This window comes from Barbus barbus (genome assembly GCF_936440315.1).
Source record: "Barbus barbus genome assembly, chromosome: 36".
NCBI classification, from domain to species: domain Eukaryota; kingdom Metazoa; phylum Chordata; class Actinopteri; order Cypriniformes; family Cyprinidae; genus Barbus; species Barbus barbus.
Genome location: NC_136714.1, coordinates 8,625,562 through 8,652,612, shown reverse-complemented (window position 1 = coordinate 8,652,612; position 27,051 = coordinate 8,625,562). Strand labels below are relative to the sequence as shown.

The 27,051-nt window shown below is 39.7% G+C and overlaps 1 protein-coding gene across 6 annotated transcripts; it reads right to left on the bottom strand.

The window, feature by feature from the left end:
- On the bottom strand, positions 1-26,170 carry LOC306855774 (solute carrier organic anion transporter family member 2B1-like). 6 transcript variants are annotated; one of them, XM_079394642.1, is made up of 16 exons: positions 26,030-26,170; positions 25,788-25,901; positions 24,397-24,502; positions 22,730-22,867; positions 22,336-22,495; positions 22,020-22,244; positions 21,819-21,914; positions 21,418-21,548; positions 16,638-16,743; positions 15,167-15,331; positions 12,765-12,954; positions 11,905-12,043; positions 3,496-3,665; positions 2,529-2,593; positions 1,761-1,881; positions 1-1,143 (listed from the first exon to the last, which is right to left on the bottom strand). In XM_079394642.1, exons 3-16 carry the CDS (start codon positions 24,472-24,474, stop codon positions 1,050-1,052), a joined length of 1,878 nt encoding a protein of 625 aa, XP_079250768.1. In that variant the 5' UTR covers positions 24,475-24,502; positions 25,788-25,901; positions 26,030-26,170; the 3' UTR covers positions 1-1,049. The 6 variants fall into 6 exon arrangements, with proteins under 6 accessions (XP_079250768.1, XP_079250767.1, XP_079250769.1 ...); XM_079394641.1 differs by having other exon boundaries at positions 25,788-25,898; XM_079394643.1 differs by having other exon boundaries at positions 25,788-25,827; positions 25,993-26,168.
- Between the last annotated feature and the right edge of the window lie 881 nt (positions 26,171-27,051).

The window sequence follows — 27,051 nt, the reverse complement described above, 5'->3', positions numbered from 1 at the left end:
GCTATTTGATTAGTATTTTTATTTAAAATCAATGCCCTTTAAATATAATTATGAGTTAAGAAACAGAAACTGTAATATTTGGATCATTTTACATGTGATTATTAGGCCTGTAAGTATGCAGGGCATTGTACACAGCATTTTAGTTCAATCAAAACACATCAAACAAGCCATTTATGAAATATGAAAGTTGTATTTTTGTTTCAACAAAACATAGATAAATGTAGATGTAGTAGAACATATAAAAGTAATATAAAATCTTAGTTGATTAAACATGTACAATATATTTATGTGAAGGTATATGCCACATATATTCACGTGACTGGCTATTCGTAAATGTACCATAGTACAATACAATTCATATAAAAAGCTTCAGATGCACCAATATGAATAGATCTTTCTTACATCATGAAATCTAAACATATCTAACATGTTACATCAACAGAAATAACAACAAACAAAATGTGTTAGTGTGCACTACAAAATTACTAACAAACTTGTCATAAACACATCACACCATGACAGAAGGTCTGTTTATATCAACATACGTGGCTCCTTGTCTACACTAAATAGTGAGTTCAAATAATGCTACTCGCATTTTCACATTTTCAGCATATAAAACATGTAAAGAACAACTGAGTGCTCACAGACAAAATATATAAACTCCAAAGAGAAGTAAAGAAAATATTTCAGGCTTACTGGCAGAGATAATACATAAACAATAGCATGTATTTTAAAGTGGACGTTATTTCCTGGCTGTTGGCAACTGTTTGTAGAAATGAGTGTATTCACAGTCTGGTTTTATCCTGTGTTAAACTTGGCCTATTTGAGTAGTTGCACTTACAGTAAGATGAGAAACTCCAGGTTTCTTAAGCCTTACTAAGCTTGCACCCCACAAAAAGACAATCCCATCATTCTATTCACTTCTGTCTTAACTCTCTAAGGATCTTTTGTGTATTTCAGTGTCCATTTGAATTGTTCAACATCTGTTTGGCATCTTTAATTTCTTGGAAACTTTCACTTTTGGTCTGATTGCTCATTTTCTCATTCTGTTACTGCGTTGAATTTGTTCTTTTAAGCACCATATAAGAAAGGAAAAAACAGATGAAACCAGCAAATATAAAGAATATCTGGAGCCCCAGGAATCTGTGAACCAAAAAAATGTTTTAACATATATAAGTTTACCCTGCTGAAAAAACTGCTTAAATTAGGCTTGTCTGTTTTAGTGGATTTTGGGTTTATTATTATTATTTTTTATCAAATCCATAGTAATACACAGAGCCAATCCTCCCTATATGCAGAATACGCAAGCTGCGTAGGGCCCCCGAAACACCAGGGGGCCCCCTTGCTCTCAAAGATGTTTTATTTTTAGTTTAGTTTTTGAGTTTGGCCAGCGGTTATTGAAAACATGAATGATCATTTCTTTTAATGTGGTGCGCTGTCACCCTCTCTACGTAAAAATCAGTCAAATCATGTAACGAGAATGTCGTACAGTCTCTTGCTCGAGACTAAAAAACGAGTTGAAAGCATATCAAGCTGCGGAAGAGATACTGTTTCTTGAGCGCTTTCCGTGAGCGAGATTCGAGACGACGTGAAACATGGACAAATGTGTTAATCCATTCTTTCATCCCAACACCCCCCCCCCCGCCCCGCCGGCGACACACTTTTACATATAGGGGCCCCCAGAAGTCTAGGATCGGCACTGGTAATACATACAATATAAGGCACACTACTTTTCATTGCAGAGCAATTTATAATTTTACCTGTGTCTGAAAAGGTCTAAATCGTAGTAGCTACATGATGTTGTCTTATTGCATTTCTTTCCCCACAGAATGCATGCGGTATCAATGGCATGGCCATACAGCACTGGAGCTGGAAGGAATGCTGTCAGGGAATGAAAGTTCTTTGTTATTATATCTTTTCACAAAACATAACCAGACTCAGCACAAATGATATAACCCGCCATTGTGTTGATCAATACCTTACAAACATTCATGAGTTGTGTGTTCACATTCAAATCACCACAAAAAGACTATGAGACCCATAACTGAAAAGCTCAAATATTGTCTTAACACACCTTTTCCTGTTAATGATATGATATCTGTTATGATGGTGGGTTACATTACATTTTTTTAAAGATATCACTGCAACTTTCACAATACTGGGAAAGCGTGTTGTACAAACAAAGACAGATAACACTAAGCTAAACAGGGCAGGTCTGAATATGACCATAAAAATGTAGAAACACAATTTCACCATCACTTTTGCCTCTTTAATAGATTAGACATAGTAGATAGTGCAGACCAGATTTAAACCTATTTTAGGCACATGAGCACCATGGCTTAGTATGTGTGTGAACTGATGTACTAAGGCCCTCACTACTACTGCCTGAAATTGTTATTATATGCTTTGATATTCTTGCTTTTGTTTTGTTCACTAACTCAGTGCCCTCGTACCAGGTTTTGGTTGTAGCATGTTTCTGTTAAAATATGACATGTGTCCGTTCTGCATGATCAACTTATTTTGCTTACCAAGCACTCGAAACAGCATGAACTGAATTCCTAAGGCAAAAGATTTGTCTTCTGGAGTCACAGTCCTGAACAAAAGCCAACAAATCATACATAATTTTACAACATTGTTTGTATAAATAAGACATTTCAGTTACATTTCAGGAATATCAGAGTATGAGCACTTTGAAAGAAGTCTTCTTTAACATATCCTTTCAGGTTTTTTCTGAAAGTAAGTGCTTGTGGTCTGTTATTACGCTGGTGGCAGTTTTTCGTGATGTTGACAGGGCCTGCACAGGCAGGTTTTTGACTATGGTATAATGATGTATTAAAGCTGAAGGGCATAGCATGACAGATGAGCAACATATCTGGCTTTAAAAGAAAAAGTGGGTGAAAACATCCATCAGTGCAGTGATTAAAAGGTCAAACAGAGCATTGATTTAGTGCTCGCAATGCCATTTTAATTTTAAGGATTCTATATTTTGGGAACTGACACGTATCAGAAAAGAAACATGTAAATTGAAATTTTGATTTCATGAAAATGTCATTAGCATTCTAAAATAAATAAATTTTATTATGCTGTATGTAGCAACTATGCAAGTGTTGCACTACAACAAGCTGCAACCTGCTAAGCAAGTTCACCTTGACACTCTTCCTTTTAGACAAATCATGCCACAACGTTCACCGACATTAGTTTTTAAATCAGCAACATTCCATTTGTCTTCTCATAAATGTATTTTTCATTTGATTTTCACTTCACTTGACCAAAATTATGAAATTACATAATCACTCATTACCCCAAAAACACATTGTCAAACCACAACTCAATACTTAAGTTATATGAGTATTAATATAAAACATAATAAACTTAAGAAACATAGATATATGCAACTGTCAGATACTTATAAAACATAAAGAGGTAACATTAGATGGTCACTTTCAACAGATCATATTTACATAAAATAAAGGGAATTAAAAATATAGGGAATACCTGAGGATCATCATAAAAGATGTAGTGTGGGAAAGTGAAGCCACAAAGCATGTAATGGAGGACAGGATCATGAAGGGAATGAGCCGATTACTACACTTATTTCCACATGGTCCTGGAAATGCAGAGCCTGGAGAGCCAATTGATGCCACACATTCACAATCTGTGTAGATCTGTGGGAGATTTAGGGTGATGTTAGGTACTGAAAAGTTAAATGTTATAGTTTTAAGAGGTCACTTTTAGAATAATTATATTCAGCACTATTTCAAATACTGTTGCTATTCTAGTATTTGCAGGGAATTAAAAAGGTCAATATTGATAAATCTGTTCCAGAATTAGGTATTAAAGTCATAAAGTAATAAACATGCAGCCACAACATTTTTTTTTATCATTATCTGCTTGTTTGTGCTACATACTGTACCTTATTAATGAATAACAGAGATTTTAAACAGCTTCTTAGAAACCTATAATTCCACTAACAATGTTTGGTCTCATGACATTTCTCTATAGCTAATATCCATGCCTGGAAGATAGCATGCTGCTCAGGAAGATTGTTTTGAAAGCAATTAAAAGGATAAGGCATGCAGGAAGTTGTTCGGGCTTTTCCTTTTTATGTGGACAAAGTAGGTCATGACATTTTTGAATGTAAGCAAAAGCAAAATATGCATACAGCCACACACAAATACAAATTTTGCAGATGGAAAATTCTCTGTATAAAAATAATTTTTCTATGTACTTTCCAAAAGCTAAACACTTTAAATAGTCAAATGAACATTCCATTATGACATGCACACAGAGCTATAAAACCTTAGACACATACAGTATTTCTACATAAATACTGTCCTGTTTCCTGACTGCTACCATTTTCTTTTCACATATTTGTTCTCCCAGAGGACAGAGGCTGTTACTGTGTATCTAAAGGTTGCCAGTCTGTTTTGGAAGGCTGAGAGTGAGTTACTTTCCCCCTGTGATATATTTATATAGTAATGTATCTGCGTCCGCATCGCTGCAGTCACAGCAGTCTTCTGACGTGCTCTACTTTCACTTCCAACAGCAGTTGGCATGCACTTAAAACAAGTAATTGTCTTGGTACTTTGACCTATTGGTTGTTTTAACTTGTCTACATTTGTAAGTGTTTGTAGGTCTGGGAGTGTGTTTGCTTAAACCACTATTAAGCCATTTCCCAAGGTGAAATTCCCCAGATGGTGTAGAACTCCATATATATATTCACTTCTAAATTTATTACATCACTCTTTTTGAATATTTCAAACATTTAAATAGTTCCTCTTTATCTTTAACTCTCTTATTCTGGTTGTCATTCACTCTCATAATGATGTGTTCGTCTTAGTTAGTGGCACATATTATTTTCTCTTCCACATGCCTCTTTGATTCATTGCATCTGTGATAACAAGTAATGATGTTCTGATTATTCATTGATTAACATTTCTAAACTCTAAGGGGACTTACTTACCCTCATGCCGCGCTAAACTTGTATGACTTACTTTCTTCTGTGGAACACAAATGCAGTTAAAGTCAGTGGGGTCCAAAACAACATGGTACCCAATTGACTTTTAATGTACTGTATGTGATGTTAAATGCTGAATAAAGGCATTTCTCAAAATATCTTCTTTTTTGCTCCATAGAAGAAAAAAACGTCATACAGGTTTGGAATGACATGAAAAGACATGGATAAATGAAAGAATGTTCTTTATTTTGGGTGAATTGTCCTAATAATCATCCACTGAGTTCAGGAATTAATTACTTTTTCTTAATCATTCACATAAAAATCCTTTCAGTTAGTTCAAGCCAAGCACTGTTCTTACAAACTCCCAGTATCAGCCTCCATTTTTGCATCAACAAAGAACGTACTAGGTTACGTATGTAACCCAGGTTCCCTGAAGGGAACGAGAGCTGCGTCCGAAAACGCTATGGGGAACGCCTTCAGCGTGACCACGCTCTGAATATTACCTGCAGTCAGTCAAAAATAGAAGGGCGAGGTGTCACGGGCGGGGTGACGTCACGACCAGGAAGTATACAGGTCCTTTTAAAAAAATTAGCATATTGTGATAATGTTCATTATTTTCTGTAATGTACTGATAAACATTAGACTTTCATATATTTTACATGCATTACAACACAACTGAAGTAGTTCAAGCCTTTTATTGTTTTAATATTGATGATTTTGGCATACAGCTCATGAAAACCCAAAATTCTCAAAAAATCCAAAAATTAGCATATTTCATCCGACCAATAAAAGAAAAGTGTTTTTAATACAAAAAAAGTCAACCTTCAAATAATTATGTTCAGTTATGCACTCAATACTTGGTCGGGAATCCTTTTGCAGAAATGACTGCTTCAATGCGGCGTGGCATGGAGGCAATCAGCCTGTGGCACTGCTGAGGTGTTATGGAGGCCCAGGATGCTTCGATAGCGGCCTTCAGCTCATCCAGAGTGTTGGGTCTTGCGTCTCTCAACTTTCTCTTCACAATATCCCACAGATTCTCTATGGGGTTCAGGTCAGGAGAGTTGGCAGGCCAATTGAGCACAGTAATACCATGGTCAGTAAACCATTTACCAGTGGTTTTGGCACTGTGAGCAGGTGCCAGGTCGTGCTGAAAAATGAAATCTTCATCTCCATAAAGCTTTTCAGCAGATGGAAGCATGAAGTGCTCCAAAATCTCCTGATAGCTAGCTGCATTGACCCTGCCCTTGATAAAACACAGTGGACCAACACCAGCAGCTGACATGGCACCCCAGACCATCACTGACTGTGGGTATTTGACACTGGACTTCAGGCATTTTCCTCTCCCCAGTCTTCCTCCAGACTCTGGCACCTTGATTTCCGAATGACATGCAAAATTTGCTTTCATCCGAAAAAAGTACTTTGGACCACTGAGCAACAGTCCAGTGCTGCTTCTCTGTTCAAAAGTGGCTTGACCTGGGGAATGCGGCACCTGTAGCCCATTTCCTGCACACGCCTGTACACGGTGGCTCTGGATGTTTCTACTCCAGACTCAGTCCACTGCTTCCGCAGGTCCCCCAAGGTCTGGAATCGGTCCTTCTCCACAATCTTCCTCAGGGTCCGGTCACCTCTTCTCGTTGTGCTGCGTTTTCTGCCACACTTTTTCCTTCCCACAGACTTCCCACTGAGGTGCCTTGATACAGCACTCTGGGAACAGCCTATTCGTTCAGAAATTTCTTTCTGTGTCTTACCCTCTTGCTTGAGGGTGTCAATGATGGCCTTCTGGACAGCAGTCAGGTCGGCAGTCTTACCCATGATTGCGGTTTTGAGTAATGAACCAGGCTGGGAGTTTTTAAAAGCCTCAGGAATCTTTTGCAGGTGTTTAGAGTTAATTAGTTGATTCAGATGATTAGGTTAATAGCTCGTTTAGAGAACCTTTTCATGATATGCTAATTTTTTGAGATAGGAATTTTGGGTTTTCATGAGCTGTATGCCAAAATCATCAATATTAAAACAATAAAAGGCTTGAACTACTTCAGTTGTGTTGTAATGAATCTAAAATATATGAAAGTCTAATGTTTATCAGTACATTACAGAAAATAATGAACTTTATCACAATATGCAAATTTTTTGAAAAGGACCTGTATAAGCACGTGCGGCGGAGCCGGCGTCAGCTTCAAGTCATGAAGCAAGCGGCGGCAGGGATGCCGGAAGTGTGGCTACGAGACGCAGCTCTCGTTCCCTTCAGGGAACCTGGGTTCCCATACGTAACCTAGTACGTTCCCTTCCAGGAACTTCGAGCTGTGTCCGAAAACGCTACGGGGAACGATATACCAACGCTGCCACACTGACAAGTCCCTGCCTGATGTCAGGACGAAAGGACAGAAGAGCCTGGAGCGGCTCGAATGTCGAGGTCATAGAACCTGGCAAATGTCAGGGGCGTGGACCACCCAGCAGCATTGCAGATGTCCTGCAGGGAGACACCTGCCAAGAAGTTCTTGGAGGCCGCCACACCTCGTGTTGAGTGCGCTCTGACTCCCAACGGCGGGAGACGTTCAGAGGCCTCATATGCCAGATTAATGGCATCCACTATCCACCTACTAAGAGTGGGCTTCGAAGCAGGAAGCCCCCTCTTAGGCGGACCAAAGCACACAAACAATTGGTCCGACTTCCTCCACAGGGCAGCTCTGTGGATGTACGTGCCCAGTGCGAGCACTGGGCACATACAGTTGTGCCTTTCCTGGTCTGGCTCCCTGAAGGGAGGAGGACAGAAGGCCTGGAGTACGACCGGCTGTGGTACGACTGTTGGAACCTTCGGTACGTACCCCGCACGGGGGTAGAGAAAGACTTTCGCCGAACCGGGCGCAAAGTCAATACACGAAGGGGCCGCAGACAGGGCCTGAAGGTCATCCACCCTCCTCAGAGAAGTGATGGCCAACAAGAAAACAGTCTTAATGGTGAGGAGTCTGTTCGAGATCTCCTCAATAGGCTCAAATGGTGCCACACACAGAGCCTCCAGTACCACAGCCAGGTCCCATGTGGGGACATGTGATCGTACAGGCGGCCTCAGCCTCAGTGCACCGCGGAGGAAACGTGTAACTAGGGGGTGTCTACCCACTGTCTGGCCACTACTAGGGGCGTGGTATGATGAAATAGCTGCCACGTAGACCTTAATAGTGGAGTGGGTTAACCCTGCGGAGAAACGGGCCTGCAGGAACTCAAGAACTGCGCGAATCGGGCAGTTGACTGAGTCGAGCTGGCGGTCCCCGCACCAAGAAGTGAAGAGTTTCCACTTCAAGGCGTACAGTTTCCTCGTGGAGGGAGCTCTGGATTGGAGGATGGTCTCGACAACCTCGGTTGACAGACCGGAAGCTATGAGTTGTGACCCCTCAGGGGCCATACCCACAGCTTCCACAACTCCGGGCGAGGGTGCACTATGGTGCCCCTGGCCTGTGAGAGGAGATCTCTCCTGATCGGCACCGGCCACGAGGTGCCGTCGAGGTGAGAAATCAGGTCCGAGAACCATACTCGGCCCGGCCAGAACGGTGCTACTAACAGTAGACTGACCTCGTCCCGGTGCACTCTCACCAGAACTCCCGGGAGCAGAGCGATCAGGGGGAGAGACGTACAGACGAGGCCTCAGCCAGGTCTGTACCATAGCATCCAGTCCCGGAGGAGCTGGAGGGGCTACAAGAACCAGAGGGGACATTGTGCTGACTCTCGAGTCGCAAAGAGGTCCACCTGTGCCTGGCCGAAAACTCTCCAAATCCATTCCCCGGGCCTCGGCCCCGTCTCGACAGGACATCTGCTCCCACATTGAGATACCCAGGAATATGCACAGCTCTCAGTGATAGGAGCTTGCCCTAGGACCACACAAGGATCTGGTGTGCCAGCTTCTACAAGGGGCGCGACCGCAGACCTCCTTGGTGGTTGATGTAAGAGACCACTGCCGTGCTGTCAGTGCGGACCAGCACGTGGTGATCTCTCAGGTCCGGGAGGAAGTGCTTGAGTGCACGCAGCACAGCTAGGATCTCTAGCCAGTTGATATGCCACGTCAGGTGGCGACCACTCCACAGACCGCGGGCAGGGTGGCCACTCATGACCGCACCCCAACCGGTGAGGGAGGCGTCCGTCGCAAGCGAGACGCGGCGACAAGGAGCTCCCAGCACCGGGCCCTGGGACAAGAACCAAGGATCCCTCCACATGTCTAAGGCACGGACAGCGGCGTGACACCCTTGGTCTTGAGCCACCACTGTAGGGGCCTCATGTACAGCGGGCCGAACGGATCACGTTGGACGCAGCTGCCATGAGCCCAAGCAGCCTCTAATACTGCTTGACAGTGAATGGCTGGCCTTCTCGCACTCTCTTGACTGCCGTGAGGATCGATTCGATCCGAGCAGGGGATAACCGCGCCTGCATCGTGGTCAAATCCCACACCACGCCTAGATAAGTGGTTCTCTGAGCTGGAGAAAGCACACTTTTCCTGGCGTTTAGTCTTAACCCCAAGTCTTTCATGTGGGCGAGAACGACATCTCGATGCCGAACCGCCAACCGCTCTGATTGAGCGAGGATCAACCAATCGTCAATATAATTGAGTATGCGGATGCCCTCTAGTCGCAACGGGACAAGAGCTGCATCCACACACTTGGTGAAAGTGCGGTGTGAGAGTGCTAGGCCGAAGGGAAGAACCCGATACTTGTACGCTTTGCCCCCGAAAGCAAACCTCAGGAACTTCCTGTGAGAGGGAAGGATGGAAACATGGAAATAGGCATCTTTGAGGTCTATTGTGACAAACCAGTCCTCGGACCTGATCTGAGACACGACCTGCCTACCAGTGAGCAAGAGGAACCAACTCGATGGCTTCCTTCCTCAGCAAAGTATCGACTTCCTGTTCCAAAACCAGAGCCTGCTCGGGGCGGACCGCAGTCACAACAACCCCGTTGAAAGGCGGAGGTAGCCCATCGAACTGGATGCAATAGCCATTCTCTACCGTGTGCAGGACCCAAGGAGACACATTCGGCAATCGCTGCCAGGCAGCCAAATGATCTACTAAGGGAATCAGTCTCTTGAGACTGACCTCTGGTGTCAGAGAAGCGGCCAGACTGCTGCCTCGATGCGGTGCACCGAAAGGAGACGCGCGATCTGGCGGCTGAGGCGAGTGCCTCAGGCCCGCCGTAATCACAGGCGGAGAAACCTGAGGACGATACTCCCTGGGACCCGCTGCGCCCTGGAACAACGGCAGGGTTGGTAGACAGGTCCCCGGAGGGCACCGAGGGGAGACGGTCACCGTGTACTGCGGTGTAAGCCGCTCCACCCCAGTAGGGGTCGGTCGCCCTCCACGGTCCTGGGGCTTGCCCGTCAGGACCTTTTGCGCGAGGAGCTGGTATGCGGAGGAGGCTGCGCCCGCCCAGCAGCCACCTGAGTTTAGAGTTTAGGTACCCTCTGCCCATCAAAGATGTTATAAGCAGAGCAGGAGCCTTCAAAGACGATGTCATAGAGGGAGACAGATAGCTCGCAAGCGTCCGCACAACCCGCGGCACCGCCCTGTACCCACGCTAATTCAGTTCCCGCCGGAACGAATGGCCGGGATGAAAGGTTTCACCCGCGATCTCGACACCTCGGTGTGGAGATCGGGGAAAAAACGGAAGGCTCCCGTGTAGAAGTGGCTCCTCAAACTGGGGCGAAAGAGGCGGCAAAACCTCGTGAACGCTCGTCACATCAACCTCCTCGGAGGAAGAAAGACGCAGCGTCAAGCCCTCATCTCGGGGGGAAGAGACCGCTTCCAAACAAGAGACGGGGCGCCAGATCTGGCGGATACGGGAGGAGATAAGGACACACCCGTCTCACTCTCACCAGCCAGATCAGCCTGCGAGCCCCACGAGTGCAGCCGCCGCTCTGCCTCGGCAGAAGCAGGGACCGAAACCGCGCGGAGAGCTCGAGAGCGAACGAGGTGGCGAAACCTCGTCAACGCTCGTAACGTCAACCTTCTCGGAGGAAGAGAGACGAAGCGTTGAGCCCTCGTCTCGGGGGGAAGAGTACCGCTTCCAAACCGAGAGACGGGGCGTCAGATCTGGCGGATACGGGAGGAGATAGGGACATGCCCGTCTGACTCTCGCCAGCCAGATCAGTCTTTTTTTCTGTGAGCCCTGCGAGCGCAGCCGCCGCTCTGCCTTTTCTCTCTCTTTTTTTACGGCAGAAGCGGGACCGGCTTTATTTTTCTCTTATGCTTGTGCAAACACTGCAGCTTACAAAGCTAGGAAGACAAGCGGGGCGTCGAGCCCTCTCTCTGGGGGAAGAAACGCGGCTTCCGAACACAGAGAGCGGGCGCTGGATCTGATGATCCATGTGCGAGCCCCACGAGTGTAGCCGCCGCTCCGCCTCGGCAGCGTGGGGCCAGCACCGTGAGGAACACTCGCAAAGGCTCCCTCCTCGAAGAGAGCCCTCTGGGTGCGGAGTGTGCGCAGCGAGAGCTGCTCACAGTGCGGGCAATCGGCTCCCTCGAGAGCCGACGCCGCATGCTCCGCACCCAGGCAGACCACGCACAGATTGTGTGTGTGTTGTGTCCCCACTCGTGATGTAGCGAGGGCAGGGACTAACACACAACCTGAAACGCGATCTGGGATCGCCCATTGTCTTGGCCTTGGAGTTAGGCATCTTTTAGGACAGACAACACTAAATAAGACTCACAAGACACAAAACGGACTGACAACATACAAAGCGCTTGCTGAATGACAGAAAGCTGACGCCGGCTCCGCCGCACGTGCTTATATACTTCCTGGTCGTGAAGTCACCCCGCCCGTGACGCCTCGCCCTTCAATTTTTGACTGATTGCAGGTAATATTCAGAGCGTGGTCACGCTGAAGGCGTTCCCCATAGCGTTTTCGGACGCAGCTCGAAGTTCCTGGAAGGGAACCATGCAGTTCCAGTAATGGAAGTTAAAGATAGCTTACCCAACCTTTCTCTTTATTGGGCATTACTGTCTTACATCCTGCATGACAGGGAGAGCGGAACTCCACTCCATCTGAGCCACACACAGGGTTGAAGGCTTCATCAGAACAGGAACATGCATTGCTACACTGCTGAGAAGAGCTGGGAACAAAACAAAATAAAATAAAGGCAAAGGCTCATGGGAATAACACGGTGCCTTGCGGCAGGATATTAAGCGTTTGAAGAAAATGATCCTTTGCATATTAAGAGAATTAAAAAGATAGACTACTGGTCTAAAATCCTTGAGGAATGTGGGAGAAAATTAAAGTGCAAATTTCAGCCTGCAATTAAAATGTGGTCCACACCCAAAACTTTGTAATGGAAAACAGATGTCAGAGGGTTTACACAGAACAAGACACTGTTGATATTCTTTTGTAAGTTGTAACTGGAATTATGGGTTGAATCACTTAGATTTTGGCAACCCCTAATCAACACTCATATCTTTTTATTCATATCTGTATGTAAACAGAAAATATATATATTTTTTTAGTAATACCCTTTCAGAGGAACATTTTATTGCCCAATAGTTCTGGAGAATTCATGTATTAACTCTTCATTTTTAGCTAGAATTCTATTACGTTTGTCTATCCCTTTTGTCTCAGATTTTTTTGTACATTTCCTACATTAGCAAATACAGAAATAGGCAATTTGTAATATACAGTAAAATCATATAAAATAAATGCTGATATAGGCATAGAACTCACTTGTGGTTTCTCTTTCCTACAGGTTTTGTGGTCAGATTCATTTTTTTGGGCCAAATATGTGTTATTCAGCATGGAAAATGCATAATGTTTAAAGCATTTAAACACCAAACACAACTCACTAATTATAGTTGATACCAGAAACACTTTGTGTGGGGCAGCCAATGAAGAGAAGTGGAATTGCGAACATAATGCTAACAAAAACCGCCACCGTACACATCGCTGCTGAAGACCTGACCTTCAGACCCAACTTGCGTAGTATAACCCCTCCAGCCGTTATACCTAACATGGCTGAAGGAATATTTAAGCCACCTGTGAACATATAGACAGACAGACAAAACAGACAAAACAAAGATGTATAAAAGATAGGATTTACAGTGCCCTCCTAAAGTATTGCAACAGTAAGGCCAATTCTTTTATTTTTGCTGTAGACTGTAATCATTTGGGTTTGACGTCAAAAAATGAATATGAGATGAGAGATTAACATTTAAGCTTTTATTTACAGGTATTTTCATCTGGATCAGACACACAACTTAGAAGATAGCACCTTTTGTTTGAACCCACCCATTTTTCATGTTACCAAAATATTGAAACATGTGACTGAAAGGTGTGTTTTGTTGCCCTGGTGTGTCCTATTAATTGATTATTCAAACAATAAATAGCACTGAATGTCTGCGCTCAGTTTCAGATCCGTGCAGACTGAATTTATAGTTAGTTAGACGTGTAACCAACATGAAAACCAGAGAGGTGTCTATGGGTGAAAAACGAGCAATTGTTAAGCTGGGAGAAGATGAAAAATTAATCAAACCATTGCACAAACACTGGCAATAGCAAGTACAACCATTTGGAATCTCCTGAGGAAGAAAGAAACCACTGGTGTACTAAGTAACACACCTCAAACAGGTAGATCAAGGAAAACATCAGCAGTTGACGACAGAAACATTTTGACAGCTGTAAAGAAAGACCCTAAAACAACTGTTAGTGACATCAGCAACAACGTCCAGAGGGCAGGACTGAAGGTATCACAATCTACTGTTCGCAGAAGACTTCATGAACAAAAGTACAGAGGCTACACCAGAAGATGCAAACCACTCATTAGCAAGAAGAATAGCAGACGAGCCTCAAAATTCTGGGACAAGGTTTTATGGACTGATTTTATGGACCAAAGTGATGGAAAGGCTAAAGTTTGGAGAAAGAAAGGATCTGCTCATGTTCCCAAACATACAAGTTCATCTGAAACAGTTGTACATTATAGTACACATTACACAAGTAATGTAATGGCTTGGGCTTTCATCGCTGCTTCTCGGACAGGCCCATTAATCTTCATTAATGATGTAACATGATGGCAGCAGCAAAATTAACTTAGTCTACAGAAATATTTTGTCTTGACAATTTACAGAAATATGCGACCAAACTGATTGGGAGATCCTTCATCATGCAGCAAGATAATGACCCAAAACATAGTGCCAAAACAACAAAGGAGTTCATCAGGGGCCAGAAGTGGAAGGTTTTAGACTGGCCAAGTCAGTCTCCACACTTAAACCCTGTAGAGTATGCATTTTACCTGCTAAAGAAGAGACTGAAGAGAGTAACCCCCCAAAACTTAAAGAGGCTGCAGTGAAAGCCTAGAAAAGCATCACAAAAGACAAATGCAAAAGTTTGGTGATGTCAATGGGTCACAGGCATGATGCAGTTATTGAAAGCAAAGGATTTGCAACTAAATATTAAGTATTTTTCACTTTAATCTATGTTAATTCTATCTGTTCCAATACTTTTGATAACATGAAAAATGTGTGGGTTCAAACAAAAGGTGCTATCTTCTAAGTTGTGTATCAGATCCAGATGAAAATACCTGTAAATAAAAGCTTAAATGTTAATCTCTCATCTCATATTCATCTTTTGATATCAAACCCAAATGTTTTCAGTCTACAGAAAAAATAAAGGAATTGGCCTTACTGTTCCAATACATTTGGAGGGCACTGTATATTAGTGCGTCAAACAATTAAACGCAATTAATCACATTCAAATTAAATGTTTTGTTTACATAATATATGTGTGTATACAGAGTATATTTATTATGTATACATAAATATATATATGCATAAGTCTCCATAAATATATTTCTAAATGTGGTACATTAATTATTTTAAAGGTACAAATATTTGTTACTGTTTAATGTAATGTAATCTGTGTTTAATGTACTGTACTTTGTAAGTGTGTGTGTGTTTAGTGCTTCAGGTTTGGGTGGGTCCCTGGGATTGTCACAGTTGAAAATTCCTGCTCTACATTCCTTTATTAATCCCACTGAACAATAAATACTGATAGATGTAACACTTAGACAGAAAGCTTCAATCTTCCCTTGCTTATTTCTCAGGACTTTGGAATTTGTTATAGTGACATATTGTATTGTGTATACGTTAGCAGCGGTAAAATATTTGAATGAGTAATTTGTACCTTTGAACAATAAGATATTGGTCAATAATAACCTGAAGAAAGGCATAGTTGATTTCCTTCAATAACTCACCCATCATCAAATTAGAAAAGGAGGCAGTCTGTGCAAACTGCCTCTCAATGAATTTGCCCATAAAAGTGGCCAGTCCCGCAACCATGGCAGCAAGATTCACTTGAGCCAACACTACCAACAAATAAATTGGGTTTCTCAGAGTCCTCATTACAATTTTGGGGAAACCTGAGGAAAGAAAAAAACCAAACAATATGAAAAAATCCTAAGAACATTTGTACATTATACCACAAAAATAATTTTCAAGAAGGACGAGAACGTTATATTTTGGAAGATTAATGAATAGATTAATGGATATAAGGATCTATAGATCCAGGATTTTTTACATTAAACATCAACAACCAAATACAGTATGTTTATACATTTATCTGAAAAAGAAAGAAAGAAAGAAAGAAAGAAAGAAAGAAAGAAAGAAAGAAAGAAAGAAAGAAAGAAAGAAAGAAAGAAAGAAAAATAAATCTATACATATTACCAGGAATGTTAATATAAAACAAAATATTTTGGAGTTTGATAAATGAGTTTTAACAACAAAACATATGTAAAGGATTAGTATTTCCTGTTGTGTGCAGCCCACCCATTAAGGAAAAATGTGCCAAGTTCATGAAATCTAACTGTTACAGGAATAGAACATTTAAATTATGAGTTTGTAGTTCAGGAAAACGAAGAGATTGAGTCATTTTTGGCTTCTAATCAGGTTCTAACTAAGTAGGTCAAATTGCGCAGCATTAAGTTTCTGAATTTGGCATGAGCAGCATTCTGATTGCAAGAGGGGATTCTTTTGAATCTTGATGTGGTAGTTTCATTATAATGCCAGTGTAGTATGGCCTAACAAATACATTAATGCCATTAGATTAAGTAGGTCATAAACCTGCATCTTTCTACCTAACCACCCATAATCCAGTTTGACCAGATGCTGAATACAATGAGATTTTGTGTGTGCTCTTTTGATACCTGTGGACTGGCTGCTAAAACAATACTGACAGCACGTGTAATTATACAAATACCAGCGGGTGCAATTTATTTTTTAGTTAACTACACCAGGTTGATGTTTGACACGTAAACTTGGAAACATTTCTTGTCTTAAAATCCATAACATTGCCAGTCTAAAATGAAAATTCCAGTGTAAAAGTCATCCTGTCTAAATCAGGAGAGAAATATGCACAGATCAAGCACTGTTTACTTGGATCTATTCACTTGATGGACTAGAGTCATGTGGATTACTTGTGGATTATTGTGATGTTTTAATCAATTGTTTGAATTCTCATTCTGATGGCACCCAGTCACTGGGGAGGACCAATTGGTGAGCAAGTGATGATACATTTTGCTGAGACCACATTGAGATGAAGAAACAACTCATCTACATCTTGGATGGCCTGAGGGTGGGTACATTTTCAGCATTTTCAATGTTCTTTTTGGTCAGCTATTCTTTAATTTGAGATTAATAAAATCGCCGATGGTAAAATGGCAAACACACTTTTTAGGAACTCAGTGAGAGACACCTCTTCCTTTGTTTCAGATTTGCGCATCTTGTCCTCCATCATTTTTTCTGTGGATGGCTCAACAGGATCCTCTACGATTTCCTAAAGAGATTGAAATCTTTAATTTAATTTCATTTATTGTTGAACAACCACATTATGCTCAAAATCAAAGTGCAAAAATCTCTGAAATATGTGACCCTGGATCACAAAACCAGTCTTAAGTTGCTGGGGTATATTTGTAGCAATAGCCAAAATTACATTGTATGGGTCAAAATTATAGATTTTTCTTTTATGCCAAAAATCATTAGGACATTAAGTAAAGATCATGTTCTATGAATACATTTTGTAAATTTACTACTGTAAATATATCAAAACTTATTTTTTTATTAGTAATATCCGTTGCTAAGAACTTAATTTGGACAACTTTAAAGTCGATTTTCTCAATATTTTGATTGTTTTGCACTCTCAGATTCCAGATTTTCAAATAGCTGTATCTCGGCCAAATATTGTCCGATCCTAACAAACCATACAAAAATGGAAGGCTTATTTATTCAGCTTTCAGATGTATAAATCTCAATTTTGAAAAATTTACCCTTATGACTGGTTTTGTGGTGCAGGGTCACATATGAGAGAGGTACATACAGTGGTGTGAAAAAGTGTTGGCCCACTTCCTGATTTTTTTTTTTTTTTGCATGTTTGTCACACTTTAATGTTTCAGATCATCAAACAAATTTAAATATTAATCAAAGATAACGCAAGTAAACACAACATGCAGTTTTTAAATGAAGGGTTTTTTTATGAAGGGCAAAAAAAATCCAAACCCACATGGACCTGTGTGAAAAAGTGTTGCCTCACTTGCCTCAGTTAAGGTCAGTGTTCATGACTCCACCATAAGAAAGAGACTGGGCAAAAATGGCCTGCATGACAGAGTTCCAAGACGAAAACCGCTGCTAAGCAAAAAGAACAAAGGCTCATCTCAGTTTTGCCAGAAAACATCTTGATGATCCCCAAGACTTTTGGGAAAATACTCTGTGGACTGACGAGACAAAAGTTGAACTTTTTGGAAGGTGTTTGTCCCATTACATCTGGCGTAAAAAAAGTAACACAGCATTTCAGAAAAAGAACATCATACCAACAGTAAAATATGGTGGTGGTAGTGTGATGATCTGGGGCTGTTTTGCTGCTTCAGGACCTGGAAGACTTGCTGTGATAAATGGAACCATGAATTCGGCTGTCTACCAAAAAATCCTGAAGGACAATGTCCGGCCATCTGTTCGTAACCTCAAGCTGAAGGGAACTTGGGTCCTGCAGCAGGACAATGATCCAAAACACACCGGCAAATCCACCTCTGAATGGCTAAAGAAAAACTAAATGAAGACTTTGGAGTGGCCTAGTCAAAGTCCTGATCTGAATCCTATTGAGATGCTGTGGCATGACCTTAAAAAGGCGGTTCATGCTCGAAAACCCTCCAATATGGCTGAATTACAACAATTCTGCCAAGATGTGTGGGCCAAAATTCCTCCACAGCGCTGTAACAGACTCATTGCAAGTTATCGCAAATGCTTGATTGCAGTTGTTGCTGCTAAGGGTGGCCCAACCAGTTATTAGGTTTAGGGGTCAAGCACTTTTTCACACAGGGCCATGTGAGTTTGGATTTTATTTTCCCTTCATAATAAAAAACTTCATTCAAAAACTGCATGTTGTGTTTACTTGTGTTATCTTTGATTAATATTTAAATTAGTTTGATTATCTGAAACATTAAAGTGTGACAAACACAAAAAAACAAAAAAATCAGGACAGGGGCCAACACTTTTTCACACCACTTTACACTCTTAAAAATAAAGGTTCCAAAAGGGTGATTTTGCAGTGATGCCATAGAAGAACCATTTTTGGTTCCTAAAAGAACCTTTCAGTGAACAGTTCCTAAAATAACTATTTTGAAGAACATGTTAAAAATCTATATAGCCTTTTTCGACTATAAAGAACCTTTTCTGCATTTTAAAGGTTCCATGGATGTTCAAGGTTCTTCATAGAAACATTGATCCCAATAAATAACCTTTATTTTTAAGAGTGTATTGCAAACTGTTTGTCATTAGTATCAATAACAGCAGCTTACATCAGGAAACCATCTTACCCTGTTTGTTCTAAATCTGTACAAGGTAAGATTTACACAAATCATATTTTTATACCCACATTTTTAAATATGAGATATTTTCCAATATCTGATTCACATTTACAGAACACAAGTTGGTAACACTTTAGAATGCTGTTTCTTACTTACTGCATAACTAATAAGGAATTATTGAAGAACTAACAGGTAATGATTCATTAACACCTAACTCACTACTGTTAACTACTAAGGAAGATGTGTTAACTAATCAGTATGTAATACAATTTTATGATTGTGTTAAGTAACAGTTAGCTAAACAATAACTAATGTATTCTGTCACACCTCCTGAAGAACTACTATTAATTATCTACTAGTTAAGGTTCAATAAAAATAACTATGAAATAACTACTACTGAACAATTACAGTATACGCAAATAGTCACTATAATAATCAGGTTGTGGCCCACAAATCAAGTACTTGAGCAAAAGTACAGATACCCAATAAAATATTACTCCAGTAAAATTATAAGTAGGCCTATTAATTTTTAAAATTACTTGAGTAAAAGGACACTATAGTACCAACTTTGTTACAGTCCACTACTACTATTATTAGCCTATAATGGAAATGAAATATGCATTTTGTTTGCTGCACACCCAAAAGGACTCATTACTATAATTGTACATAACGAGGGGCGAGAACCAGAAGGGCGTAAGTGACATTTTGGGTGAAATTGATATATTTAATATATATATATATATATATATATATATATACTGGCAAAAGTATACTGTCATCCATGCGTATACAAATTTTTATTATAAATGATTGAAATCAGCGCACAAAGTCAGATCAACCTATGGTAAGTTTTTGTTTTGGCCCTCCTGTAAAGTTAGTGAAATGTCACTTAAGTCTTTCAGGCTTCTCACCCCTTATGTTTTTGCCTGTATGGTAAATAATTTCCTTGTTCTGTAGGAAATCTGCTACGGAAAGGAACCGCAACTCAACTGTCTTGCCATAACTATCCAACTTACTACAGATACAGTACACTCTGTAAAATGGTGGTTTGTTAATTAATCAATTTATTTATTTTCTGAAACACTGGGATGAAGCTGTTGGGTCATATTTGTTTTTTAGTCTTAGGTAGTTTTTGTGTTGTGTTAATGCCTAGTTAACGGCAGTTTCCCTGAGCCCAGCTCCCGTATAAGTAATTAATTCCTTATTAATTACTAAAGGTTTCGCCATATTTTCACTTTAGAATAGGCCTACTCTTGCAGGTTCAAAATAGGTCCTGCATAATTATTTGATAATTATTTATTAATTACTAATGGGCTCCCTATGTTTTCACTTTAGAATACTGTTTCAGGTTCTAAGTAATTCTTGAAGAATTATCTAATAATTATTTATTAATTACTAAAGGTTTCACTATATTTTCACTTTAGAATAGGCCTAGTCTTGCAGGTTCAAAATAAGTCCTGCATAATTATTTGATAATTATTTATTAATTACTAATGGGCTCCCTATATTTTCACTTTAGAATACTGTTTCAGGTTCTAAGTAATTCTTGAAGAATTATCTAATAATTATTTATTAATTACTAAAAGTTTCACTATATTTTCACTTTAGAATAGGCCTACTCTTGCAGGTTCAAAATAAGTCCTGCATAATTATTTGATAATTATTTATTAATTACTAATGGGCTCCATATGTTTTCACTTTAGAATACTGTTTCAGGTTCTAAGTAATTCTTGCAGAATTATCTAATAATCCTTTATTAATTACTAATGGGTTACCTGTATTTTCACTCTCCCTCAGTCCTTGCCTTACATACAGAAATTGAATTAATAGTAATAAGGTATATGCTGAGGAGGCACACATACAGTACTTTATATAAAATATAAAAACTAAGGTAAGTTATCGCATGGCACTGGAGAGGTGGTGGGGTTCCTATCGGAAGCTGATTTCTTACAAAACAAACTCAAAACAATTCACTATACAGGCAAAACCTCTGTAGAATTTATTGCATTTATTAATATTGCATTTTCTTACTGCTACTACTGCTAATAACATTTATATGAAAGGGTCACAACTTGTGTATGACTGTTCATTAGTAGTTACTTCATAATTATTTTTATTGAACCTTAACTAGTAGATAATTAATAGTAGTTCTTCAGGAGGTGTGACAGAATACATTAGTTATTGTTTAGCTAACTGTTACTTAACACAATCATAAAATTGTATTACATACTGATTAGTTAACACATCTTCCTTAGTAGTTAACAGTAGTGAGTTAGGTGTTAATGAATCATTACCTGTTAGTTCTTCAATAATTCCTTATTAGTTATGCAGTAAGTAAGAAACAGTATTCTAAAGTGTTACCCACAAGTTTAGTGCAAGAACATGTATGGATGCAAACTTCATGCAAGGTTAACCTGTTATTTAATCTAGTTGAGCAAGAGGGGGAAGAACAGGCTTAGACACACTCCTCTGGGACTCATGTTTCTTTTCGTGGTTTTAGTTTTTTTATGCATGTTCTGTGAGACTCTTCTTAAGCGTACTTCAGGAGCAATGCCTAAATCTTATTTGCCAAACTCTCCATCACTGATTAATCAAAATTTACTAATTAATTTTCAGAATCAAAAAGTCCACAAATTAGATTTGTGATGTACCTCTCTAGACATCTTCCTTGGAAAAAACAGGTATGGCAAAGAAGTCAGGAGAAGGAGGGTGGCAGCCATCAGAAATCCTAACCACCAAGCTCCAACCCATCTGGGGTCATCATTTTTCAAATCTAAATAATCTGAAAAGCATAACAGCTCATTCATAAAACATCTCTTACATATGATAGACATAAAGCCAAGGTTCTTGTCTGTGTTTGATGCACCAAGCAGCATTGCTAAACATGTTGAATTTTGAGATAAACACAATTCAGTTTAGCTTGTCAAAATGCACTTGTCTAAACTTGATTAGTATAAGTATTTACATTATACTCTAATGTTGTTTAAGCTCAGTAAAGTGTATAAATTTACTTTCAATTTATGAAGGAGCAGACATGGCATATCAGACTTACCTGAAGTCTTATCAATGTCAACATAGAAACGAAGCAGCGCAGATGACATCATGTAGCCAAATGCCGGCCCAATGACAGTAATCGCGAAAAGTATGCCTATATAAAAAGAGAAAGGTTGATTATTTCTTGAATTAACCACTGTATTATAATAATTAAACCACTCTATAAGGAAATCAATGATAAAACATTACTCATTCAAACCTAGGTAGAAGGGGGAATTCCTCTCTTCTGCATAATCATCTATGTAGGAAATCCCAAAAGGTTGTATGGGGACACCGCCAATGCCCAGCAGTAACTGACCCAGTAGAAGTACTGGATACACTCCAATGTGAGAATCAGCCTTTTCTTCATCACATGTCAGCTTAGATTCTTTCTCAAGGAAGATGTTCTGTGATTTGCAAAGACCCGAATTGTTGTCTGTGGTGCCTGTGCAACAAATACATATTGTTTTTTTTTTTAGTTGTTAGGTACTTAAAAAACAAACAAACAAACAATAAAACAAACAATCCTCACTCACTGCTACTGAAGTCTGAAATGTACTTCTCGCTAATGAAGTGAGGTAGGGCTATAAGGAACACCCCCACACTTGCGATCATCGCTCCGATTCCAATACATCTCGGTCGATGCACACGGCTCCCAAAGAAACTCACAAACACGATGAGAACTGTGTTACCCACCTTTGTTTAACAACAAAAGACTTACATGCATGATCAGATATAACAGTCAAAAGGTTGTCCTTGCTGATGCAGTATCAATTTCATATTTAGACTTTGTGTCTGAACTTGTACATTAATAATGAAATAATTGCTAACCAGTTGCTAACAACTGCCAAAAACACATGTGTTTTTTCTTCAGGTGATTCATGACATCCTGTCAACACCACTCATATAAAGTTAGCATATTATCCTTGCCTCATTAAAAGCTGCCAGCAGTCCTGATTTCTGACTTGAAAAACCATATCTCTTCTCAATGGTGGTTATGGAGCCTTTCAGATAGCCAGACACCAGGAGCTGAGCAAGCTGTAGCATCCCGTGACACAGTACAAAAAACTAAAACACACACACACAAACACAAAATTGCTAAAATGTACAACACATTGCACGGGGAAAAACAACAACAACAACAAACATTAAGTTGGAAAATATTAATCTGTTAATTGGTGTTAAATGTTCAGGCCAAGCCAAGTTGTGTCCTAGCAAAGTCAAGTTCTTTGGTTGTACAGCCATTTCAGAGCATTAAAAAACAAAACAAAACAAAAAACAATGTAAGGATGTGCAGTGAATACAAGGAAATTACAATTATGCAGGAAATCATCATTCAGGCCCAATCTGTGGAGACTAATAAAGTTTGGGAACTTAACTTAGTTACACCTCTCAAAAATAAAGATGTATTTACACAATATTAGGTTCTTAAAAGAAGCTTCTATTGCTAAATGTAAATATTAGATAAATACTTAGATAAGTTCATTCTTACAGTATTGATGTTAATTTTTAAAGACTCCATAAACAAACTCCAGAAGCTGTTGAAATCATGTAACAATGCAGGCACAGACTCCCAATACCCCAAAATGTTGTTTTTTCCAATACCCTTGTGTGCTTAATTGTTTTAAATGTGTGTTTGCAGTTTTCTTCAAATCTTAAAGTAAAAAAAAATAAGAAAAAACAAAAAACTAAGCTTGTACTTGTGAATAATACCTAAATAAATGCCACATATTAACGGCCGCCCAAGTATATTTGGTGACACATTTTTGTTTTTATTACTATAACCTCTAAATTTTATCCGCCCGAGATAACAACCAGACCCTTTTGGCGCTTACTGACTGTTTGGACTTTTAAATATGAACATAATTCGTCTGTTAATATCCGCATAGTTTGTTACTCAGATGCAGGCAGTGCGCTGAATGAGACAAAACAGTAATATAGCCAAAACCACCGCATATAGTCACTTTTTAGTGCAAGCTAGATGTATGCTGATTTTATCAGACGCTGCCGTGATTATAAATCAGGATTTAGGAGTATAGTGAGAGTGATTCCTGGTTAACATGTAGTATTAATGGGACGTGTTTACTATTTACTTGTTTTATGTATGACAACAGAAAATATAATGTGAACAGCTTTATTGGGCATTCAGCTGTATTACAGTATGTGACATTTCATAGAGTAGAACATCTGAAGTGCCAAAACTCGTCTGAATGCAAATTAATATGTGACGTCACCTGCCGCCACAAGTCTCACAAAATCCTGTTGGAAACACACTTAAAGGGTTACTCCACCCCAAAATTAAAATTGTGTCACTGTAGTGTGTTTTTTCAATTATATTTAAAGCTAATATGTTTTAAATGTACTAAATTGCAGCTTCATCATTACAAATGTTTAATTACAAAACATTACATGCAGTTATCACCTCTCTCTCTCTCTCTGTTGCATATTAAATAATTTATTGCATATTAAATTGTTTATCATATATTTTGGCCTGATTTAGCTTTTTCCTAATGTGGAGAAAGTTGTGTCACTGGACACTTTCATTCGAGAAGTCATATTTCTATGAATATAATTAGGGGTTATATTTGGTATCTTACCTTGATATTGTGAAAGAGACCAATTGATCTGCAAGGTCTCGATGTCTGTGGGTTTCCCTGGACTTCAATAGCTGTCATGTTGTGTTATCACAAGATGCAACACATTCTGGGAAAAAATTTAATCATAGCTATTAATAGTATATTGCCTTTTCTCAGCAAAACAAATAAGAACTTTTTATCACTTTTTAATTTTAATCTAGAAATCTGCAGTCTGTTACATGCTGTTTACTACATGCTTTTAAAGTGCCTCTATTGTGGGTAATGAAAGGTTCCTATTTTGTTTTTGGGAGTCCCCAACAACAGGTTGCCATGCGTGCAAGATCAAAAAACACTTTCATTGTCAATAAGCATTTATTTTTTTTACCTTACTTGCTCAAGGACTCCCAAACGATTTTTCCAAACCCCTCCTTTGCATGATGCTAATCTGCGGTGATTGGTCCAATTGGTCTCATTTACATTTCATCATGCCTGTAAAGCAGGGTTTGTGAGTGCAGTGCTGTTTTGTGTACAGCGTTACCGGGGAAACCGCTATTTTTGCCACTACAAAAGCAGCACCTAGTGGCAAAAAATTAATTTGCAGTTTCATTCAGACCAAAACTTGTTGTCGTTTCAACAAGTCGACTTTCTTTTGAGAGACTGTCCTTGCATCCCAATGTGCATACTATCCACCCTATCTGCCCTAAATAGTATTGAAAATGACTAATTTCACATAGAATTTAGGATGGATAGTATGCACATTGCACATGCAGGCATTAACTTTATACATGGTGCACAGTCAGATTTAAAACTTTGCAGGATATTTTCATTCACTTAGAGCTGTGTTACACACTGCAGGAAAGGTCATTTTCAAAAATCCATCATAGGGGCACTTTACAAATGTACCGGAAATGCTTGTGTTCTTCAGCTAAAATAGCATTGTATTTTATCTATTAAATATGCAGTTGTTCAGGATGTTTCTATGATGACATTTTTTTTTTTTCCCTCAGGTGGTTGGTTGTTCACACAAAAGCAACATGGTTTAGTTCCCAACTGTTTCTGAGGAATTGGGAAAGAAGTTAAACTTGTATCACTATTGAGCAAGACTTTGCTCCAAAGGGGCCTTTGTCTTTGCAGTTAGTGATTTGATTTTGATTCAGTACTTCCAAATATCTGAATTCAACAATAACAATAAGAATATTTGAACTGAGATAAAATTGTACTTTTTAAAGAATGCATTCATTTCTACTTTTTAAGTATAAAAAACACATTATAATTAAAACATATGCATAATAATTTATATTTTGTATACATCCTCAACATTTCTATGTCCACATCTTCATTAGTCTAGATTTATTTCACAATCATGCCACATTCAGCAAGTTGAGTTCATGAATCAACAGAAGTGTACTTACAGCTTGCTGAGACTGAAGAGTTGGAGAAAGTCTACTTTCACTATAAGGAAGTTAAGTACAATTTAAGAAGCTGCTTGAGCTGGGCGGGCTTTCTGGATTGTGCAATATCAGCTACTTGAATGTGATTTCATGTGGAGTTGTAAAAAGAAAAAGAAAGAAAGACAGTTTACAAATCTATGCATTTCTCATTACCGACAATGGATACAGATGATAGACGGCACACAGAGCCGGCGCCAGGTCACCTCCGTCGGGGGGGCATTTAAATTTCTAGGGGGGGCACAAATCACGCTGTCTCTCCCCGGGGGTGGGGAGGTCTGTGGGGGTGAGGTCTTATGTGCGCTGTTTTATCAGTACTTTCGCTTTCAAAATCAATGGCGTTCCACAAGGAGGAGGGAGGATAGAAAGTGGTGGGGCACAGTAACTCGTTTGGGGGAGCACGGCCCGCGAGAACCCCCCCCCGGCCTGACGTCACACAACGTCAGGAAAACTTTTGGAATATAGTTAGAAATTCCAAAACTGACCAGCAGATGGAGACAAAGTACAGTTTTAAAACTACACTCTCGTTAAATGACACTTAATTCACAAGAAAAGACACTGGCAAAGAGTGTTGTTAGATTTTAGGTAGTATTTAGATTCTGTTCTGATATTGGTGTAAAACCTGGAAACAAATATGAAATTTGGTTGTAGATCAGATCACATCTGTTGACGCGCTCTCCTTGTCCCTAAAATATGAAGCAAGATAGCCTACCCAAACTTTAGTACAGTATATTTCCCCTCTTATTAGTAAATGTATCTGTTACATATGGATTATTTTTAGTAGTATGCAGTGTAAACATTAATTTCAAGTTATTGGGATGCATTTTTATAGCTATTTGCATAAAATTACAAGTTACTTGCACAGTTATTAAAAAAAGACCCACTGCGCAAAGACACATCCAAACAATATCTTTTGTATGTCATTTTTGAACGTCCAATTTTGGTCCCTTGAAGGTGCAGACTGTGTCGCCAGATGATGTCTTTTTTCCAATGTCTACCAAACGTCCAGTATTGACATCCACGTGACCTCTGTATAAGGACTAATTGCAGGCCAAATGTGGTCGTTGTGGACGTCTTTTCTACATCAAAATATACTCATTTTAGACATCATTTTATACTGCTTATGGGCTCTGTATATAACTATAGTCACATTTCAGAAGGTGGCATACGGTTCAAGTTCATTTTCCTATAGCTTCATTTGATTGTCTCAGCAGCAGATGATAAATTG

Excerpts from the sequence above, each read along its gene's own strand:
- LOC306855774 (XM_079394639.1), bottom strand. The coding sequence starts at position 24,474 with ATGACAGCTATTGAAGTCCAGGGAAACCCACAGACATCGAGACCTTGC. Across the intron at positions 12,044-12,764 it reads TCTGGTATCAACTATAATTA|CTCTTCTCAGCAGTGTAGCA; the intron begins GTGAGTTGTGTT and ends TTTTGTTCCCAG. Across the intron at positions 2,594-3,495 it reads TCTTTTATGATGATCCTCAG|GACTGTGACTCCAGAAGACA; the intron begins GTATTCCCTATA and ends GCTTTTGTTCAG.